Genomic DNA, 21,603 nt, shown 5'->3' on the forward strand with positions numbered 1-21,603 from the left:
TTATAGCCTTAAGGAAATCTTTCAAAATTTGAAATTGGAATTGGCCAAAAAACCCCAACAACTGGTGCATTCATAGATTTAATAGGGGAAATTTGTTCATGGTTCTTCTCTTAGTTTATTTCTTAGGTTAATTTGCATCTAAAATGCCCTTGTCCTCAACACGTGTTAATGTGGTAGATATGATCTCTGGAGGCTTGCATTTTATGACCTATGCAAAATAAACCATACCTTTTTAGTGGAAAGTAGCCTGCATGCAGCTAATGATTTTTTATGTAGTCACTTAATCTTATTTTATCAGAGGTAAAATAGTATGCGTGTAGTCACGGGGTAATACTATTGCTTTCCTTTGCATGTTGATGATATTAGAAATTAGAGGTGCAATCAGGAAAACACGTAATTGTGATACTGGTGCTGAGTATTGTAAATGAGGTAAATTATGATTTGTCGACATTTTACTGTCTAATTTTTCTGTTACAGTTCACCCAACATTTCTTTAGCACCTTGGACACTAAGAATATACATAAGTTGTGAATCAATGGGAGACTATCCAACTAACTAATTGTATTATTGGCATACAGAATATGAATGCACCACACTAAAAATATGATATCCAATCATATATTGGATCCAAGCAGTCCTTTGAAATTGTGATATTGCAAAAACTGATGTTGCGATAACAACTGCGATTTCATATATTGTGCAGCTAGTTGAAGTCTACCTAAAATACCTCAAATGCTGGTGGAAAAATGCAAACTTGTCAGTTTATTTATTTCTCCCAATGCCTCTATAAGTCTCAGATGAATGAGTTTTCATCCTCCTCTGGGTCTCTTATACCCCATGTGTCTCGGTTCATTAAATAGGTTGATATGAGAAGCCACTCTATCATGTGCATGACTCTATTATTAGAGAAAGGCAGGAAGGAAGGAAGGTGGGAGTCAGCCTTGTGGTTTTGAGATGCAAGGTAGAGTTTGTTTGCTTTAAGACTGTTTGGCTTTCTTGGTAAAACTAGATTTCCTTTCGAGTCTTCTGGCAGTTCATACATCAATGTAACTGTGAGGCTGAGCTATCAATCATTTATTTGCTTCTTATAGTCTCCTTCAGCACCTGATTTGCATGGCTTTGGCAAACTGCCATTGGGCTGTTGAATATTCAGACTCAATGTGGCCATTTATTTTGATTAAGATAATTGACAGCTGTTGATACAACTCTTGACACTAATGGATCAGTGGCACTCATGATAAAATATGAGTACCTGTGTGGAGTAGATTAGCAGCTCACTGTCTTCACACCAATGGAGTTTATTTCACTTTTCATGATGCTCTGAGATCGGGTTTGGATTTTTCATTCACCTAACCTTTGCATCTCTCCTTGCAGAAATTGTGTTTTTCAAAGGAGATGGGTGAGATTTGATGGCGAGAGTCTGGCCTACTACAACAATGAAAAGGTAGGTGTGAGGAAAAACTAAAAAGGCTTAACACCCAAAAGTGCTGCTGAAATGTCTTCTCTAAAAATATTCAGACTTTCCTGCAGCTCTTTAAAAGCCTGTTTCCTCTCTAATTCTGTACCAAGTTCTTACGTGATCCCCTATATTTCTAATCCCCCTTATTGTCATCTTCATTAGCTTGACAGAGTTAGAAAAGGGGCAAGGACAGAGTAAGATGCGTGACGGGCCAACACTCTGTGCCTGCCCAACCTTACTGTAGAGTATACTGGTGTTGGCGCCTGACCAGCACTGCAGTGCAAAAGAATGACAAAACAGGAGACTCTCCTCTCTTAGTGCCTTCATCAGCATTTCTTCCCTGGCTGCACCCCTCTTTCATCCTCTCTCTGTGTGACAGTAGAGTTTGAAATTTGGCTCATGTCGAGTGACAAGTTAGTGATGAGTCAGAATGGCGTGAGAGCAGAGAGACTGCAAAGGAAGCTCTAGGTGTTGCAGGAGCAAGCTTAGTATGAACAGCATTGAAATTTAGAGAAAAATTAAAAATGAAGACAGTGTTGTAGTTATATCAGAATAGCAATAAAAACTTTAAATAATATCTACAACGTTTTGCAGAGTATTCATATCTCCTTGAACCTTTTCACCTGTTGACATGTTGCAACCACAAACCTAAATGTTATTTGAGATTTTATGTGACAGACCAAGAATAAAGGTGCAGATTTGTAATGTGGAATGAAAATGAAATGTGGTTTTCTAATGTGATGACCAAGCTTCTGCAGCACTCGGTGATTTGGAGAGGGAGGTAATGCCTACATTTGAATCAGGTGTGCTGGAGCAGGGAAACGTCTTAAGTCATGCAGATCTGTGGGCCCTGAGGGGTAGGATTAGAAACCACTGTTCTAAATGAAAAGGGTCTGAAGTACACCTGGGTGCAGTAACATTTAAAATGTAAAAAGGTGAATGGTGATGCCCAGCTTCAGTGTAATGTATTTATTGGAGGGAAATGCCCTTAAATTGGGCCCAGGATGTAGCTATGCCCCTAGTGGAGTGAGCCTGGAGACCATATGGTGTCTGGAGACCTTTACTTTTGTAGGCCAAAGCAATAGCCAGAGAGAGAGAGAGAGACTGTTTGGAAATGGGCTTGCCAGTGTGTGGCCTAGCCCTTGATGCAAATAACTGGTCCGGTCACTTAAACCAGTCCGGTCTTGTTTTGTCAATGTAGATGCGCAGTGCAGGGACTGGACACACTGTATGAAGCTGTTTGTCCTTTGATGTAGCAAATGGTGGGGAGGAAAAGACAACAGTTCAACAGGAGAACTCAACAGTGCTGGGTTCTTGAGAACAAATGCCTGCTTAGGCAGTAATGAGACCTTGAGTGTCAAGCAGCAAACTGAGTGCAATCCAGGTGAACTGAAATGGAACTGATATCACTAACCCATGTGGCAAAGGCTGAAACCAACTGTGGTGGTGCTGTAGCAAACTGGAGCTTGTATCCCTTGGCTAACTCTTGGCTTAAAACATATTCTGTTTTTCTCTTGTTCTCGGTGGAAGACACGTGTTTTCTCTCCCTCCCTTCCTGCTGATCCCTGCTTCTGCTTTTTGTCTGTATTTTTCTCAGAGCCTCGCTTTGCATATCCTCCAAACTTGTAAATCATGGATTTGGTCAGCTGGACTCTCAACGTAATTGATAAAAAACATTTTTGACGGGAAGACAGGGTAAAGGAGACCCTCTTGTCCAGACAGGACGTTCTTCTCTGGATACACAATGGATTCTTGGCAGCAGTGGAAGATTGTGTACCTGACTACGAGGTCGGTCGAGGACTTGGAAAATTTGTCCATATTTGGACTTTTGATAACAGGATTTCTGCTTTTTGGAGTTGGTGGTTACCTGGCTTATCGAGTGATTCGCAAAACGTGGGCGGCTGTTCAAAGCACTCCAAAGCTGGCTGCGATGTTAGATGGAGTCTGTAGAGCGTTCAAAACTCAGACTGAAATGTTAAGAGAGCAGAATCGCAAGGTGGACATGATTCTTGAACAAAATCGCAGCCTGGCAGCGGCTGGACTCAGAGGTTAAAGACATACCAGAAAAACCAGAAAAAAAAGGTGGTTGGAAATTCACAACTGCCTGAACCACAACATTTATTGTTTTTCTAAATCCGGCGCCCTAACGTGGCCATGGCAACTTCTGCTAACTAGCTATCGACAAAATATTTCTCCTGGATGTTATATAAACACGACGTTCTTCCCCAGCATTCCCCTACCAGCTGTGTGCTGATAGGACTATGTGGCCGATTAATAAAACTTCCACCTCTCTTCTTAAGGACGCTTCTATCAGTGTTGACAGTCTAATTCTTGCAAACACACTCAGACTTACATTCGCACCCTCAAGATTCCTTCGTACCCTTGCTAAATCTTTACCTATGTGTGTCCTTACCCCTGCTGAAGTTTTTTGTACTATTTCAGACTCTATTCTGCTTAGAATAGTCTGAAATATGATTTTTGTCCCCCCCCTCTCCTATCTTACTTTTACCTAAATGTGTGATTTCATTACGTTCCATAGATTTTCAGATTTCTCAGATGGATTACCAGTAAAAGCCAATTATTATTAGGATATGCACCAATGACCAGAGATTTTTAGATTTCTTAGAAGGATTCATAAACTTTTAGATTTCTTTGAAGGATTGAATTACAACAATTTCATACCAGTGAAAGCCAAACATTATTAGTATTTAAAAAATGTGGACCTACCAGTGACCCAGCTTCTCTACTTAGACTTCAGTGAGTGCCCATGACTGTTACTGTTTGAATGATGGGACCACAGCTGCCTCATACCAGCGACCTCAAGGATTAATATTATAATTTTTCTTCTAGCACAGGATGAATTCCTTACCACAGAGGACTTAATTAGCTAATTACCTCTATTAGAAAAATTGGATTAGAACCAGCTCTTACCAGTAAACCCCCAAGGATTATTAATGTCATTTGATTTGTTTTTCTGTGTTTGCTGTATCATTGTAATGTTTTTCCTCATGTACACTTTGAGTGCCTTGTTGCTGAAAAGATCTATATAAATAAACTTGACTTGACCCCATTGGTGTGAAGATGGTGAGCTTGGCTTGTCCTCACCACCCAGTCTGAGGCCCAACACACCTGCCAGCTCTGAATTCACATGGCCTATCCCTGGTGGGGAGAGATGCTTGTGCCCTGTGAAGTTCTCTGCTCCGGCTTTCTTCTGCTTTCTCCTATGCACTTATGTGGCTTTTGACGACCATGGTTAGAGCAATGGTGTGGTGCTCATCCCTCCTTTAGGCATCAGCGTCACAGGTGCTAGTGAAATGACTAGCGAAATGGAGCTTCTCAGGGATACACGGGGGAGAGTACCATTATAGTGAGATACCGAGCGAATTCTTGAAAAATAGACACTATCTGTGTTTAAGACACCGACAGTGCATATCACCCTTGGCACATCTTCTCCACAGGGAAACATGGTAGTGGCTGCATCATGCGATGCAGCCACTACCATGCAGAATAGGGATTCTCTGTCCCTGTTCTGCAGGGACAGAGAATCTATTCAGTGTTGATTATCAGAAGCATGGAGCTAAATACATGGCAGTTCTGAAGGATAACAATTAAATGGCTTGGCACTGGGGTTGAGGTTCACCTTCCAGCAGAACAACAACTATATACAAACAGCTGGAGTTACAATGGCATGCGTAGGCAAGAATAAGCTTTGCTTCAGCCTATTCCTTTTTTGGTAAACTGTGGGTTTGTTTATTGTTATATATTTTTTTCACCTTTGTTTGGTGTGGACAATTTACCAAAATAAAGTAAAGTAAAATGTTTAGATCACAGGTGTCAAACTCCAGTTCTCGAGGGCTGGCGTCCTGCAACTTTTAGGTGTGTCTTCGCTTCAACACGCCTTAATCAAACAATTAGGTCATTGGCTGGACTCTGCTAAAGACCTAATTGTTTGCATACTAAGGAGGTAATTCAGCCATTTGATTCAGGTGTGTTAGACCAGGGAAGCATCTAAAAGTTGCTGGACACCAACCGCCTGAGAACTGGAGTTTGACACTCCTGGTCTACATCAAAGCATGCTCATATATTAGAATGTTCCAATTGACATCCAATCGAAAATCTTTGGCAAGACTTGAAATTTGATGTTCACAAATGCTATCCATCGAATCTAAATAACATTGAGCTTTTTTGGAAAAATGTCAACTTCTGCATGTGCTGATATCCTAATGTTTATGGCTTAACATTGACTACTTCTGATGTGCATGGCAAATATCTGGTGAGGTGATTTCTCTAGTGCGACTTGCAGTCCTGAGAAACTACCATTAACACCAGACCAATGGGTTTCGGCTTGTAGGCTTTATCAGACCCCAAAAGGTATCTCTACGTATCGACTCATCTGTGCTGAATACAAATGCATGCCTCACTTTTCAGATTGGTATTTATAACAATTGTTAACGCCATGAACTATTGTCGTCCCCCTTCTCAGTTATGCACTAATTTGTGTTGATGTATCCTATAAAATCTCAATAAAACACTTTGAGGTTTATGGTTGTGATGTAAAAAAAAACATGAAAATGGTTCACTTATGCAATGCACTGTAAAAGCAGGTAATGTATTCACAGTTTCTTAAAAAAAGAAAAGCTTTCAGTTCCTAAAGGACGTTCAGGTCTCTCAAAATGTGCTTTACATCTTCGTTTTTGCTAATGATCGCTTGATGTGTTTTCCAGTAAGAACCCGCTTTTGTTTGCCTGTGTGGTTGCCCATGTGTGAATGCTGAAGTTGTGACCTCATACCCCTTCTTCCTGGGGCCAGCTTGTTTTTCACTACAGCAGCATTGCGCAGCATCACGATCAATGATGTGGGACCTGTCTAATGCCTGCTCGTTAATCACCTACTAATTATAGCTCTTTCGCTGCCTCTGCCCCCCCTGACTTTCCCCTCACTTTCTCTTTCCATTACATTTGTTGCTTTATTTATCAGGACATGCTTGGTCGACAACAAGGCAGGACTGGTGGAGGCCAGTGAGTCGGCGCTTTGGCTCTGTCAGCATAGTCGCTTCAGTGTTAAGAGTGATGAAAGTCTCTTTTTATGTATGTGTGTTTGTGTGTGTAGGGGAAAACAGGGTTTGTTGTTCAGATTTTTTTTGAAAGACTTCTAAAGCTCTGCATTGTGTTTCTGACCTCTAAGACATTGTAAGGCCTCATTATGTTTTCGGTCAACAGAAAGGGTTGAGTACAATCTCTCTGTTATCCCTGATGTTATCCCGGATTTGTGTGGCCAACCACAGCTCTGCACCAATTCTTGGCACCTTCAGCCACCTCCAGTGGTATGAGTGTGGTGGTAGGAAAAGACTGCAGGAAAATCTCTCAGAAGCATTTTACAGTGTGTCAGAAACAGAAATTGGAGTTTGCTGTTCATTCGCCCACAGTGCCGGCTACAGAAATTGCTAGTCAGCTCATGTACTCATATTGATGTCTTGTTGACTTTGGGCTACAGAACTCAGAATGAAGCCATTTATTGTTACATTACAAAAAAAACAAGCAAGCACCCACTGAGTGGAAATAGGCCCTCTCCTTCCTTGTCATTTACCAAATATCTTGTCAGACTTGATAAATGTGACACAACTTCACACTCAAAATGTTGAAACATTAAAACATTGTGGGTTGTATGTAAATCAAGACAAACTAACTAAATGAATATTGAAAAGCAAATTTAGGTCAAACTAAAACATTTTAGCTATGCATTGCACCTCTCTTTGCACCAGATACACTATGTCAGCTACGCTAACATATTCTAACGATCATGGTGGCAACACTTCTTATTTTTCAAGAAGCACACCACTTTTCATGTTTTTAAAATAGCTTATGATTGTGAGACAGTTTTATTAAATGTGTAATGAAATAGATGTTGAAAATTTTGAAAGATGATCTTTAAATATCAGAAACTGAAACTGGAGTTTGTAGTTGATTCATTTACAGTGCAGGCTACATAAATAACTGATGGATATGAAAGGTTTTCAAAAGCATCGGACAAATCAATACAGTCTGTTTTCTTAGGTGGATAATGAATAAGAAGGGGGGAAAGAAATCAGATTTTGCAACTTGTTCAAGATGTTATGAGATAAAACCTAGCATGGGCTTCTTCAGTTTCAGAGTACAATACCAAGTCAGCTAAATTCCTTGAATATACAGTTAAGTAGTATAGGGGATTGTTAATCAGTGTCAGCTGTTTTGGTGTTAATTAAATGAACACGGACACAATAAAGGCGCAACAATGAGACGGCGTCAAAAGCAGAAGTTGCACGGGCAGTCCAACTACACCAGGCACATTAATACCTACTATTGCCGGAAGGTTTGCTATGTCTTCCAGCACATCCTCAAGAGCATGGAAGAGATTCCAGGAGGCATTGGCGCTCTTTTCTCTTCACAGATGAGTGCAGGTTCACTCTGAGCTCATGTGACAGAGGTTACTGGAGAAGCTGCAGTGAATGTTATGCAGCCTGCAACATTGTTCAGCATGATCGGTTTGTTGGTGGGTCAGTGTTGGTCTAGGGAGGCATTTCCATGGAAGGACACACACACCTGTACAGGATAAACAATGGCACCCTGACTGCCATTAGGAATCAGGATGAAATCTTTGGTTCTGGGTTTATGCCTCATTTCTTCACTTTGTTCTTTATGCAGCAATAGATCCAAAAGACCTCTGTGGTCAGTTTGGTTGTGTCTTGAATTTTATTTTATTTTTTCAAAATTTTAACTGGAAAAACTGAAGTGAAAAATAAGTTAGAACAGCTACTTGATGATATTTTTGTATAAATTATCTTATAAGACATTTACAATAATATAACCATCTCTTAAAGGCTGAACATATTTAGATCAAATCTTAGTTTCACTTAGTTTTTGCTGAGTATATACAGGTATTTGGTACAACGGTGAAAACAAGTTTTAAACCTTTATAAAGGTAAAATGATTTTCTCCTAAAGGGGGAGAACATTATCAACCAAAAAATTATTTTGCTATTAAAACCAAGTGCAGATTTGTGGCTCAGGCTAAAATAATCAGCAGATAGGTTGTTCTACTGCCCAAGAAAACAAAACAAAAAAAAACACTCTTTTTTTGTTCTTTTCTTTCTCCAACTTTCAACACCCAAAAAGCTCTTCTGTAGTTTGTAATCCGCCAGGATCTGTCAGCCCCAGACAAAACTAATCACACTTAATCGCAGTCCCAGCTTGAAGGTCTCTGGCCGTTGTGATGTCATCATAGGGGTAGCCGAGGTGGCGTGGGAGAGTAGTGAGATTTTCGGTCTCACTTCTCCCTCTCTGCATCATTGCTTCCAATCCTTCTGATCAATCACGCCTTTCACCCTATTTCGTCAACTCAGGGATTGGCTTTGGAGAATGCTTTGGGCTTGAGATATAGTCTTCAGGGTCCTGGTGTACTGTCGTGTGTACGTCTCTGTGTGCGCTGAGGGAAAGTTGGGCTTTGGAGTAGTGGAGTAAGAAAGCGAAAATGGACGTGGGGGATAGGGATAAGGGTGTCCAGGAGGCCAAAGTGGTGATGAGGTTTTAAGATCAGGGATCAGGCTCTTCATATCAGTCTGTTGAGCTGTGTCTCTGAGGCCAAATAGTTTCTTACACAGCCAAATAAGCTTATTTGCTTCAGTACTACCTCCAGTATCTTCCCTACATCTCTGTTCTCTGGCTTTCCGTAACACAAAAAGTCATCCTAATCACAACTTTGTTGAACAAGAGAATATTTTCATGTTTAACAAAGATTGTCATAAATATTAAATAGTTGAATGTCTTTACACATTGCCAAGCATTTATTCAAAAACTAAAATGGTGCAGATTGCCTTCTCGGTTGCACATCTATGAAATCAAATGAGATCTACAACCGAAATCTGTAAAGGAATAATACAAATTGAAGATTTTAAGATGTATAGGTTAAATCAAACAATATCACATGCCAAATACTTTATTTATTTACTTAGTAATGTTGAAGTTACTTAAAAATGTCGGGAACATACTTTGGTCAAAATAGAATATTATTACATTACAGAGGTGCTTCTAAAGCTTGTTTGCAGCTGGTTTAGTATGACAACCCTCTTCTCTCTGTGTTGTGGACATATGGTTTTTGATTTACAAGGATTGTATTGGGACAAACTGCAAACATTTTTCAATGAAGAGTCACAAACCCATCCAGATTATTGACAAGAGCACCCATTTATGCCATCTACTCAAATGAAATACACTAACTAGCCTATATATTAGGCACGCCCTGCTAATACCGGATTGGACCCCCTTTCACATTCCGAATTGTCTTAAGTCTTTGTAGCATAGATTCAACAAGGTGTCTGAGACATTCCGCAAAGATTATTGTTCATATTGACTTAATAGCATCAACCACTGGGTGCAGACTTTTTGGCTGCACGCCGATGATGCTAATGTCTTGGTGCACCACATCCTGAAAGAGCTCATTTGGATTGAGATCCAGTAACTGTCGAGGCCATCGCAGTACAGTGAACTCATTCTCATGTTTAAGAAACTAGTTGGAGAGGATATGAGCTGTGGGACATGGTGCATTATTATGCTGGAAGTAGCCATGAGAAGATGGGTAGTACACTATAGTACTGTTGATTTTCTGTCATCATTTCAGCGTGGCCATTCTCATATGATTTCTGACATCAACAAGTCATTTTCATTCACACAATTGCCACAAAGCTGATAATATCTCTTTTTCTTTTTTGTGTAAGCCCATGAGATGGTTGTGTGTGAAAATTTGCAGTTTCTACTGCACCAACAGTCATGTTCAGAGTTCCTTTAAACCCTTTTTTCCCATTCTTATGCTGTTTGAAATTCAGAAAATAATTGAAATGCTTTGATGCAGGGTTGCTGCCCTGTGATTAGCTGAGTGCAACAATTTGGGTTATGAAGCAATTGAACAGGTGTACCCACTAGGGTGGCCAGTGACTGGTTTTGATATATAATACCAATTTCACATTATTGGGTATCAGCCTTTTGTTTTAATAGCTATGGAAGGCTTGATCTCATAGGATATAAATGCTTCTATATTACCTTCCTATGCATTTAACAATGTAGCATTAACAATTTAAACGTTAAGATTTCATTTTCAGATTGTCAGTTGATGGTTTGGTACGAAAATAAAAAAAAGAACAAAAAAAATTTTGGTTCAGCGCTTTGGTCATGACACAGCACAACACTTACTGTGAAGCACATACTTCAAAGACATGACAGGACTTAATGTTCTACAAAACCTACTTCATTTCCAAACACCCACTTATTGTGTTTTTTTCCGAAACACCAACATACATGGCAAGATTGGAAATAGCAGTTTTACTTTACTCTTTTAAACTTTATCTTCAACTTTATTGTCCCTATAGGGAAGTTTGCTTTGCTGCTTGGTGAAGACCAAAAAATTATCTTGGCATCAAAATCACCGAAATACACAATGTAAAAACCGTAGTCCAACGTGAAACAGCAACAACTGAACATTTCAATACGAGTCAAGACTAAAAAAGTGCAAGCAGCAAGAAACCGGGAGAAGAGTAAGGGAAATAAAGTGGTGAAAGCTAAAAAACAAGTAAATAATTCAAGAAAAGTTATCAGTTGTGACTGAAGTGCTTTCATTTTTGAAAAGCAACAATTATTCTTCCTGATGATAAAATTGTATACATTTTGATTATATGCCTTTTTGTAATTTCTTAATAAGAGTGTTGGTTGGTGCTTCTTTAGTTTTGACCCTATGACTGTGTCAGGTTCAGGTGACCTAAATTATGCCAAGCAGCCTCCTTCCAGCCAGCTGACCAGCAGTCCACAACAACAGGTAGTTTAAGGACAGTTCGATGTTACTCTATGCTACGTGCAACCTGAGAAATATCCAACCTTGATAAAACCTAAAACTTGTAATCAGGTCATTCCTTATTTTTTAGTCTGCTGCTATATATTTCTATTGTTTTACTGATTAATTTATGTATTGGCACTACTGTGATTCCATACTCACCAGGTGCCCTTACCATCTTAAATTTAATTCTAAGTTTTGACAGAATCCTGAGAAAAAGGGGTTTGGAGTCGTACCTTAAAACTGAATTTATTAGTTTAGAGACAGACCAAATCATATTTGCTATGAAAGAGGTCACAGAAGCCCCCCCCACCCCCCATTTGCAGTTCTTATTACCCGTCAGCTCCTGATTTTAGCTTTATGGTCCACAAAATAACTGTTTTGATTTATTTTCACTTCTCTTGACAGTTTTGTTTCATCTCATTGAGAGCTTACTGTGCGCGTCCGGCCCCAGCTCCACATGTCAGACAAAATTAGTGACTGGCTGATGCCTCCGGAGAATATAGAGCTGGGCATTTTTTTTCTTTTTACTGCTGCACACGGCAAATGACAACAGGAATAAAATGACATATGGTTATTGATGGACAGGAACACAACCCTGGTGGAATGAGAGCGAATGAACACTCGCCAGCATTGGAGGAGACAGTTTTTACTGTTTATAAGTTGGTGCCTTGTCTTAAAAAAAAAAAAAAAAGAAAAAATGTATTATTCTGCCATAAGTATAACTATTAAACAAAGCACTTGAATTTGGACATCAGATTGTGGCATCTAAATCTTGTAAACTAAACAATAAAGTCGTGAATTTGAGGTTTAAAGGTACTATTCAGTGGTTTGATTTTTCCCCAAACAATCTACACTGAAACTAAAAGGGAGTAATGAATCATGGATTTCCACAGGTTTTCACAAAAAAGCGTCTCTAAAATGCAAATTAAGGCAAAAGACGATTCTGCTTCTATGTGTATTTAGGTTTAGTGGCACAAGAATCCATCTAATCAGCCAACATTAGTACAGTAAATATGACTAGGTTGCTTTGATAGACTTTGAAATGGATTATAAAGCATTTCAGTAGTGAGGGGTTCAGCCTTGCATGTTTGAGGCAGATGACCCCCAAGCAATGAAACCAACTGTGATAATGACCGTCATTATCTTCACGTCATTAACTGGTGTGGATCTGTCCATATTTTTTAATTTTTAGGGTAGGTTTGCATGCATGTTCACAACTCATGAAATTATCAAATTCTCTATTCTGTTTTTACCACCTTGAGTATTTGCAGGATTCGTCAGTCTATGCAGTGTTGACTCCACTGTATCATTATAGCATAGCTAAACCTCTTCTCTGGTGTTTGCTGGAATGTTGTCGGTGGTTTAGGTTCTTTATAAGTCTGTCTGGCTGGCGGTTATTTTCAAAGGTAGGGGACAAATTTCCCGGAAGCCCTTGCAGTGTTCTTACATGTAATGGCACTAGAAAATATTCACATACTTTCACCTTTTCCACATTTTTACAGTACATACTTATTTTAAAATAGATTTGAGTGTTCCCCCCCCCCCAATATCTTTATATTGAATCCCATAATGACTGGGCTAAAACAGCTTTTGAAAAGCTGTAGATTAGTCACCCAGTTCCTGTTGCAGAACAACACCCCCTGCAGCCACCTGGTTTTGTCCTGATAATGATGTTATTTGGATTTTCTCAGAGAATTTTGGTTCTCCTGATCTGACAAGGTCTTAGATGTGTCTTGGCAAAATAAAATAAAAAACCTGCCATGTGTCTTTTAGTGAAAGGTTCCTTCAGTCTGGCCTTTCTACCAAGCCCTGATTGGTGAAATATACTAGCAATTATTGTCTTTTTAAATGGTTCTCCTATCTCCACAAGGGAGCAGCCACGTTGGTGACTGTCCTGTTGCTTCCAAACTCATTCAAGCCCAAAAAGTAGAGACCACAGAGCTTTTCAAGATGCTCACTACTGCATAGACTTAACTTTCTCTAGGTGTATTTAAGGTCCACAGACCTAGGACTTTATTGCTTGGTTTCTGCTCTGCACTGTCAACTGTGCAACCTCATATAGAGAAGCGTATTCCATTTCCAACTATGTCCGGTCAGTTGTTTGAATTTACAAATGAAGAAAACCATACTCATATCAGTTTCAGAAAAAGTCTTTGACGTATCAAAGCTGAAGACTTTTCTGGTTGCACTGTTTGGCTCGAATGTTTTGCTGCAGGTGTGCAGAATACAAGTCAGCAAATTTTAAAGAATTTGGTTAAAACATACAAATAAAGAGGAAAAACATGAAAAATACAAATAGATATACTCAAAAAATGCTTTTTTTAGTTGCCTTAAACTGAACGTAGCATAGATGGGTGGGAACTGGTTTTTAGGAAGGTAGATTTTTATTTTGAAAGAATAATTTACAACAAAATAAGAAAACGGGTAGAAAAACCATGACTTGTCTTCTGCATGTAACTAAATATATTTAAAGTGAGTTTTGAAGTGATTGGCTTCACAGACAAATTTGGCTAATGACTTTATAACAGCAGTCAGAAACAAATAACTGGTCTTTAGCTGTAAAAAGAATAAAAAGCGGTAATCAGGGTAAATTTAACATTTTATTAAAGATTGTTAGAATTTGAATTTAACTCTGAAAATAAACCTACCTAATAACTTATAGAATATTTATACCGACATTTAACCGATGGCTTAACCCCTTCAGATCCCACATCCACTGGAATGGACATAACATTTTCTGGGTCTAAACTAATAGAAAATCTGGGATGTTGTAATTTGAATTATGCTTGTTACAGATTGGCTTTTTGTTATCCATTGACATTGAAGTATAGCTTCCCCAACTTGAAATGAGTGAGCTTTTGGATTCAGACATGAAAAGAATGGCTCTAAAACTGGAGTAGAGGGAGCAGTAGATGGCAGTGATAACATTTAAAGCTATTTTGAAAGTATTTTCTATCATTGAAATGTAGGAGTTTTTTCAATTTTTTCCCAATGGACATCAGGAGTTGAGATATGCAGTACAGACCAAAAGTTAGGGCACACCTTCTCATTCAAAGAGTTTTCTTTATTTTTATGACTATGAATATTGTAGCTTCACACTGAAGGCATCAAAACAATGAATTAACACATGTGGGATTATATACTGAACAAAAAAGTGTGAAACAACTGAAAATATAGAATTTGTATTATGGCAGAAAATAGCAGCTAAGTAAAGAAAAACAAGTGGCCATCATTACTTTAAGAAATGAAGGTCGGTCTGTCCAAACAATTGGGAAAACTTTGAAAGTGTCCCCAAGTGCAGTCGCAAAAACCATCAAGCGCTACAAAGAAACTGGCTCACATGAGGACCGCCCCAGGAAAGGAAGACCAAGAGTCACTTCTGCTGCAGGCGATAAGTTCATCCGAGTCACCAGCCTCAGAAATCGCAGGTTAACAGCAGCTCAGATTAGAGAACAGGTCAATGCCACACAGAGTTCTAGCAGCAGATACATCTCTAGAACAACTGTTAAGAGGAGACTGTGTGAATCAGGCCTTCATGGTAAAATAGCTGCTAGGAAATCACTGCTGAGGACAGGCAACAAGCAGAAGAGACTTGTTTGGGCTAAAGAACACAAGGAGTGGACATTAGACCAGTGGAAATTTGTGCTTTGGTCTGATGAGTCCAAGTTTGAGATCTTTGGTTCTAACCACCGCGTCTTTGTGCAGCGCAGAAGAGGTGAACGGATGGACTCTACATGCCTGGTTCCCACCATGAAGCATGGAGGAGGAGGTGTGATGGTGTGGGGGTGCTTTGCTGGTGATACTGTTGAGGATTTATTCAAAGTTGAAGGCATACTGAACCAGCATGGCTACCACAGCATCTTGCACCGGCATGCTATTCCATCCGGTTTGTGTTTAGTTGGACCATCATTTATTTTTCAACAGGACAATGACCCCAAACACACCTCCAGGCTGTGTAAGGGCTATTTGACCAAGAAGGAGAGTGATGGGGTGCTGCGCCAGATGACCTGGCCTCCACAGTCACCGGACCTGAACCCAATCGAGATGGTTTGGGGTGAGCTGGACCACAGAGTGAAGGCAAAAGGGCCAACAAGTGCTAAGCATCTCTGGGAACTCCTTCAAGACTGTTGGAAAACCATTTCAGGTGACTACATCTTGAAGCTCATCAACAGAATGCCAAGAGTGTGCGAAGCAGTAATCAAAGCAAAAGGTGGCTACTTTGAAGAACCTAGAATATAAGACATATTTTCAGTTTTACACTTTTTTGTTCAGTATATAATTCCACATGTGTTAATTCATAGTTTTGATGCCTTCAGTGTGAAGATACAATATTCATAGTCATGAAAATAAAGAAAACTCTTTGAATAAGAAGGTTTGTCCAAACTTTTGGTCTGTACTGTATAAGGTAACACTGAATTATTCAGCATTACCATGCAAAGAAAAGAAGTACCTTTAAGCATTTTATAACAAAATTTTGTTTTCACAGCTAATTTATTAAATTTCTATTTAGTTTTTTTCCACAAGAGCTGTTTAGAGTATAAAGTCTCAGACCTTCTTGAACTGCTTGTAAAGGGGGCGTTATCTGAGCTTAAGTACTTTTTTTCAGAAAATGAGGCAGATGAGAGCAGAAATGAGATAGATGGTAAGTGGAGAAGGACAGACTAGTTCAGGACGTAAGGCCTCTATGCCTGAAGCGCTGTAGGACACGGCTGATCACATACCAAATTATGATGATAAGGTAGAGGCCACCAGATGGAAGAAGCTGTGCTCCAGGAGAAAAACATGTATTTTGTGACAAATGCAACATCCACCTGTGCTTTAAGCCACACCGAAACTGCTTCAAGGCTGCTAATGGAAAATGAGAGATTACATGAAAATACCCAACAAGCTGATGCTTTACCAGATGTTTAGTTACCTTATAATCGGTTGCTACATATTTACTATAATCAAAAGCACGGTAATGCATTTGAAAATTCCATGATACATTACTTAAGGTGAACAGGATTTATTAAAATTACATGAACCACAATCATACAGCTTTGATTGCCTAATTAGTTATTAGATGAAAAAGATTGTATGCTTATTTAGTCATGCCGTACATTGCAATGGACATAAAAAAACACCAATAAAAACATGAGTTGACAAAAATGTAATTTAATTTCTATGTTGAAGGGGAGTAAAAATTAGTTGAATACATTTTTTTTGCTCATTAAAAAATAATCTGGTCTGAAGGGGTTAGGCAAGTTAAATATAACTTAATAATTTTGTTACTCAAATGCTTTTAAAACTATGATTCCCATCTTCAACAACTAAAGGATGTTGTACACTTTATAGCAGTTCTTTCCAATTGCTTCATGGTAGTTTTGTCACAGTGTAAAAACGCCCAAATTCCAGAGCCAGAACTAAACATCACAGATTATATCCATGCAGCCAGCACATTTCTCAAAACAGAACAAAAAACAAAAACAAAATGGAGGCAAATTAACAAACAAATATGCAAACTTAGTACTTAACTAAATGTTATTTAAGATGGATTATTGAAAATCTGGTCATATTTAAGACTCTAAGGGCTAATTTATAACTTTTTAAGACCTTGTAGAAACCCTTTGGAATTGACACAAGGTGGTTATAAATGCAGGTAAATAAATCCTAAGAATACTTCAGACTTCAAACTTATGTCTTTAAATTTTCTCTCAGGTGGTGGTTAATAAAATTTAAGAGGCAATTGTTACCCCAAAAAGGGTGTAATTTTCTGCTTCAACCAGCTGGTGTCCTCGTACCTCCACTGCAAACCTGGGTCTTTGGAGACGCAACAGCTTAAACTCCATTTTGGCAGCAGCATCCTCCAATCTTTTTTTTTTCCTCAATGTTTTTATTTTTTTGCATTCCTCCCTGTTTTCTCCTCACGGTGCCCCTATTATTGTAGGCTTTAGCTCCATTGCTTTGCTTTAATTGTTTACTGAAGTTTACCAGTTTGCTTTTGAAAAGAGACATGCAACAGAGGCACTTTTATTTATTGAAAAGAAAAACAAGGATGAAAAAAAAACTGACCCAGCCCTGTGATGTGACAGATATACAGGTCCTTCTCAAAATATTAGCATATTGTGATAAAGTTCATTATTTTCCATAATGTAATGATAAAAATTTAACATTCATATATTTTAGATTCATTGCACACTAACTGAAATATTTCAGGTCTTTTATTGTCTTAATACGGATGATTTTGGCATACAGCTCATGAAAACCCAAAATTCCTATCTCACAAAATTAGCATATTTCATCCGACCAATAAAATAAAAGTGTTTTTAATACAAAAAACGTCAACCTTCAAATTATCATGTACATTTATGCACTCAATACTTGGTCGGGAATCCTTTTGCAGAAATGACTGCTTCAATGCGGCGTGGCATGGAGGCAATCAGCCTGTGGCACTGCTGAGGTCTTATGGAGGCCCAGGATGCTTTGATAGCGGCCTTTAGCTCATCCAGAGTGTTGGGTCTTGAGTCTCTCAACGTTCTCTTCACAATATCCCACAGATTCTCTATGGGGTTCAGGTCAGGAGAGTTGGCAGGCCAATTGAGCACAGTGATACCATGGTCAGTAAACCATTTACCAGTGGTTTTGGCACTGTGAGCAGGTGGCAGGTCTTGCTGAAAAATGAAATCTTCATCTCCATAAAGCTTTTCAGCAGATGGAAGCATGAAGTGCTCCAAAATCTCCTGATAGCTAGCTGCATTGACCCTGCCCTTGATAAAACACAGTGGACCAACACCAGCAGCTGACACGGCACCCCAGACCATCACTGACTGTGGGTACTTGACACTGGACTTCTGGCATTTTGGCATTTCCTTCTCTCCAGTCTTCCTCCAGACTCTGGCACCTTGATTTCCGAATGACATGCAGAATTTGCTTTCATCCGAAAAAAGTACTTTGGACCACTGAGCAACAGTCCAGTGCTGCTTCTCTGTAGCCCAGGTCTGGGGAATGCGGCACCTGTAGCCCATTTCCTGCACACGCCTGTGCTCGGTGGCTCTGGATGTTTGTACTCCAGACTCAGTCCACTGCTTCCGCAGGTCCCCCAAGGTCTGGAATCGGCCCTTCTCCACAATCTTCCTCAGGGTCCGGTCACCTCTTCTCGTTGTGCAGCGTTTTCTGCCACATTTTTCCTTCCCACAGACTTCCCACTGAGGTGCCTTGATACAGCACTCTGGGAACAGCCTATTCGTTCAGAAATTTCTTTCTGTGTCTTACCCTCTTGCTTGAGGGTGTCAATAGTGGCCTTCTGGACAGCAGTCAGGTCGGCAGTCTTACCCATGATTGGGGTTTTGAGTGATGAACCAGGCTGGGAGTTTTAAAGGCCTCAGGAATCTTTTGCAGGTGTTTAGAGTTAACTCGTTGATTCAGATGATTAGGTTCATAGCTCGTTTAGAGACCCTTTTAATGATATGCTAATTTTGTGAGATAGGAATTTTGGGTTTTCATGAGCTGTATGCCAAAATCATCCGTATTAAGACAATAAAAGACCTGAAATATTTCAGTTAGTGTGCAATGAATCTAAAATATATGAATGTTAAATTTTCATCATTACATTATGGAAAATAATGAACTTTATCACAATATGCTAATATTTTGAGAAGGACCTGTAGACAAATGTTGTGAGTGTAAAACACAAAATGCCAATTGAGCTGGAATGTAGATGCAAGAAGGAGGGATTTAAAGAGGTAGGAGGACAGAAGGAGGGGAATCAGGGGTACATGTGAGGTGATGAAGGGGTCTCGTTGCATCTCCTCTTGAGATCAGTTTGCAAGCAGAACTTATGAGTGGTAAGTCTCCAAGCTCCTCCTCGTCTTCCTCTTCCGGTTCTTCTTCTGCCGCTGCAGTATTTACAGGTTGCACAACAACCAATTAAACGAACTCTCTCCTTCGTGACCCCAAAACGAGACTTAAAACAATTAATTACTGTTAACCCATACTGGGGGTATACAGTAATTATCAGTGCACAACCGCAGAGATAATTCACACACACACACACACACACACTCTTTGTTTTCTCCTCTTCTTCACCTTCCTTTAACTTCTTTCTAAATTTAGGAGGAGGAAGAGACCGATACCATGGTGAAACTCCCAGGGAGAGAGGCATTCGAGGCTTCGGGTCGGTAATTAGGTTGAGCCACTTCTTGCCATTGTTAACATCCTGCTTTAATATGAGGAAGACCCCTACCTGACCCTCTTAGGCATCTTCATTTCTACATAATGTCTCTCTTTCCCACAAGTATCTTTTTTTTTTTTCTCGTGCGCCACTTTTAGATTCCCATTTCACTCAGTTTGTATTGTCTCTTCAGGATCTCTCTCAATGCTCTTTCCATTTTCTTTCTCTTACTTCTCTCCTTGGCCTTTTAACACAAACCTAATTCCTTTTTTTTCCTATTTCAAGCTCCCTTCATCTATGTGTACCCTCCCAACCACCCACTCTCCCTGAGTTACTGTGCCATTTGGTATATTTTTGGCCGTACTTTGATTTTTTTTCTTTGCAAACGTCAAGGTCACTAGCTTAATTAAGAATGGCAAGAGGGAGTCAGAAGTTCACCACCTCTTTCTTTTTTTAATTCATCCCTCCTTTCACTTGCTTTTTGCACTCTTTGCAGGATGTAACCCTTGGATAGGACAGTAGAGCAAACAGGCAGCATTGCCCATGCCAATCAACACAAAGCTTTTATTTTTTGCTTGCTGAGTATTAAAATTGAGGTCAATACTGCTGAAGAGCAACAGAGGGAATGAATGAGTCATGTCTCTTTTTTTTCTAACTTCGCAATGATAATGACATTATCAACGTGAATAATGCAATGTCTTTTATGACCTTTTTTCTGCTTTTGCTTTAAAGGCAAGCCAAGTGGTTTTCATATCAGTACAAAAGCGCAGTGTACTGTTCCTGAGTTTCTTCTGTCGCAAGAACCTTACAATTTGAGATCGTCTTGAATTTTCCACCTACTTTAAAGGAAGTTCAGTGCTATACTTGTCACATAAGGTTTTGAATGCTAATTTTGACGCCGGTACAATTCTGTCTCTACTTCTAGTAGGAGGCATATCATTAAGGTTTAATATTTTTCTTTCCTTTCTGTTTCACACCCACAATGACCCAGAACTTTAATTGCCATTATCATGGGGATTGTAAAGAGGGTCACAAAGCCTCTTGTGCAACATTTTGGTGCTACTTTGGGGAAAAACATGAGGGTAATAAAGTAATGCACACAATCAAACTCCTCTTTACCTGAACCCGTACGGTACGGTGATCCAAATCCCAGAACTGCGTGCGTCCCCGTTTTTATCTTTAACATCTGTGAAGTTTGTTTTTAGCCTCTAGATTTGTTTTATTGTGTCTCTTTGAATCTAAAATAACAACTTTATTATTATTATTTTTTTTTTTTTTTGTGGAAAGCTTTTTTTAATTTCTTGTATTCCACTAATTTGGAGTCATTTCCTGCTTCCATACTTCAAGTTTGGAATGTGAGGAGAAACGATCCCACTAATATTAATTCTACTTTGCTCTTTCACTCTGAATTGTGATGACACAAGTTTCCAGTTTATTATCCAGCAGTAATTAATTCTGCCTTTCTGAGGGCTTGGTGCCATTTATCAAAGTTGATGCTTGAACAAAAAATAGGAGTAGCTCTTTGTGAGAATAAATTAGATGCAACATTTGATGAGATTAATGAAAACAATGCGCTGATAAGAGGTAGTAATAGTGGGTTAACAAATGCAGATAATGACAGTAGGATGAATTTTGATACTAATTAGAGATGTACGAATATGAATTTGCAACAGATCTCAATTTGTTTTTTAAAGTATTGACCTGCCAGTACAGATTTTGGTTTTTCCATTTTTTCCTGTAAGGATGTTTGCAAAAAAACAGATTTTTTTCTGTCATCAATTACGCATATTGATGCAGATGTGACGTGTGAGAGAGGAGACTTTATAAAACCAAATCAAGACAGTTGGTTGTTACGGTTTTTACATCTTTATATCTTTAGCTTTTTATGTTGTGTTCTCTTTGTTCTAGAAAGCCAGATTTTCAGGCAGTAGGATAAACAAAAATGCCACTTGAAGTCAAGATCCCGACTGGGAAAGTGGGAGCTCACCAAGTAGCGTTGGGTTTTATCATCCAATCTGGTTGTATGTGTATAGAATGTAGTAAACATTGCTTGTATAAAATATTAGCAGTTTTAATGGTTTGTACATCATTAAACCAGTGACCACACATAACACTATAAAATGTCAACATTGCTTTTG

The 21,603-nt window shown here is 39.1% G+C and overlaps 1 protein-coding gene across 6 annotated transcripts in view; it reads left to right on the forward strand.

The window, feature by feature from the left end:
• The window catches only part of arap2 (ArfGAP with RhoGAP domain, ankyrin repeat and PH domain 2), a 191,371-nt gene that overhangs the window by 21,604 nt on the left and 148,164 nt on the right, over positions 1 to 21,603 (forward strand). For all 6 annotated transcript variants that reach the window (XM_047386376.1, XM_047386380.1, XM_047386375.1 and 3 more), the window contains exon 7: positions 1,375 to 1,444. In XM_047386376.1, the coding sequence (XP_047242332.1) occupies positions 1,375 to 1,444 (70 nt within the window). The remainder of the gene's footprint in view (positions 1 to 1,374; positions 1,445 to 21,603) is intronic.

This window comes from Girardinichthys multiradiatus, chromosome 14 (genome assembly GCF_021462225.1).
Source record: "Girardinichthys multiradiatus isolate DD_20200921_A chromosome 14, DD_fGirMul_XY1, whole genome shotgun sequence".
Taxonomy (NCBI): domain Eukaryota; kingdom Metazoa; phylum Chordata; class Actinopteri; order Cyprinodontiformes; family Goodeidae; genus Girardinichthys; species Girardinichthys multiradiatus.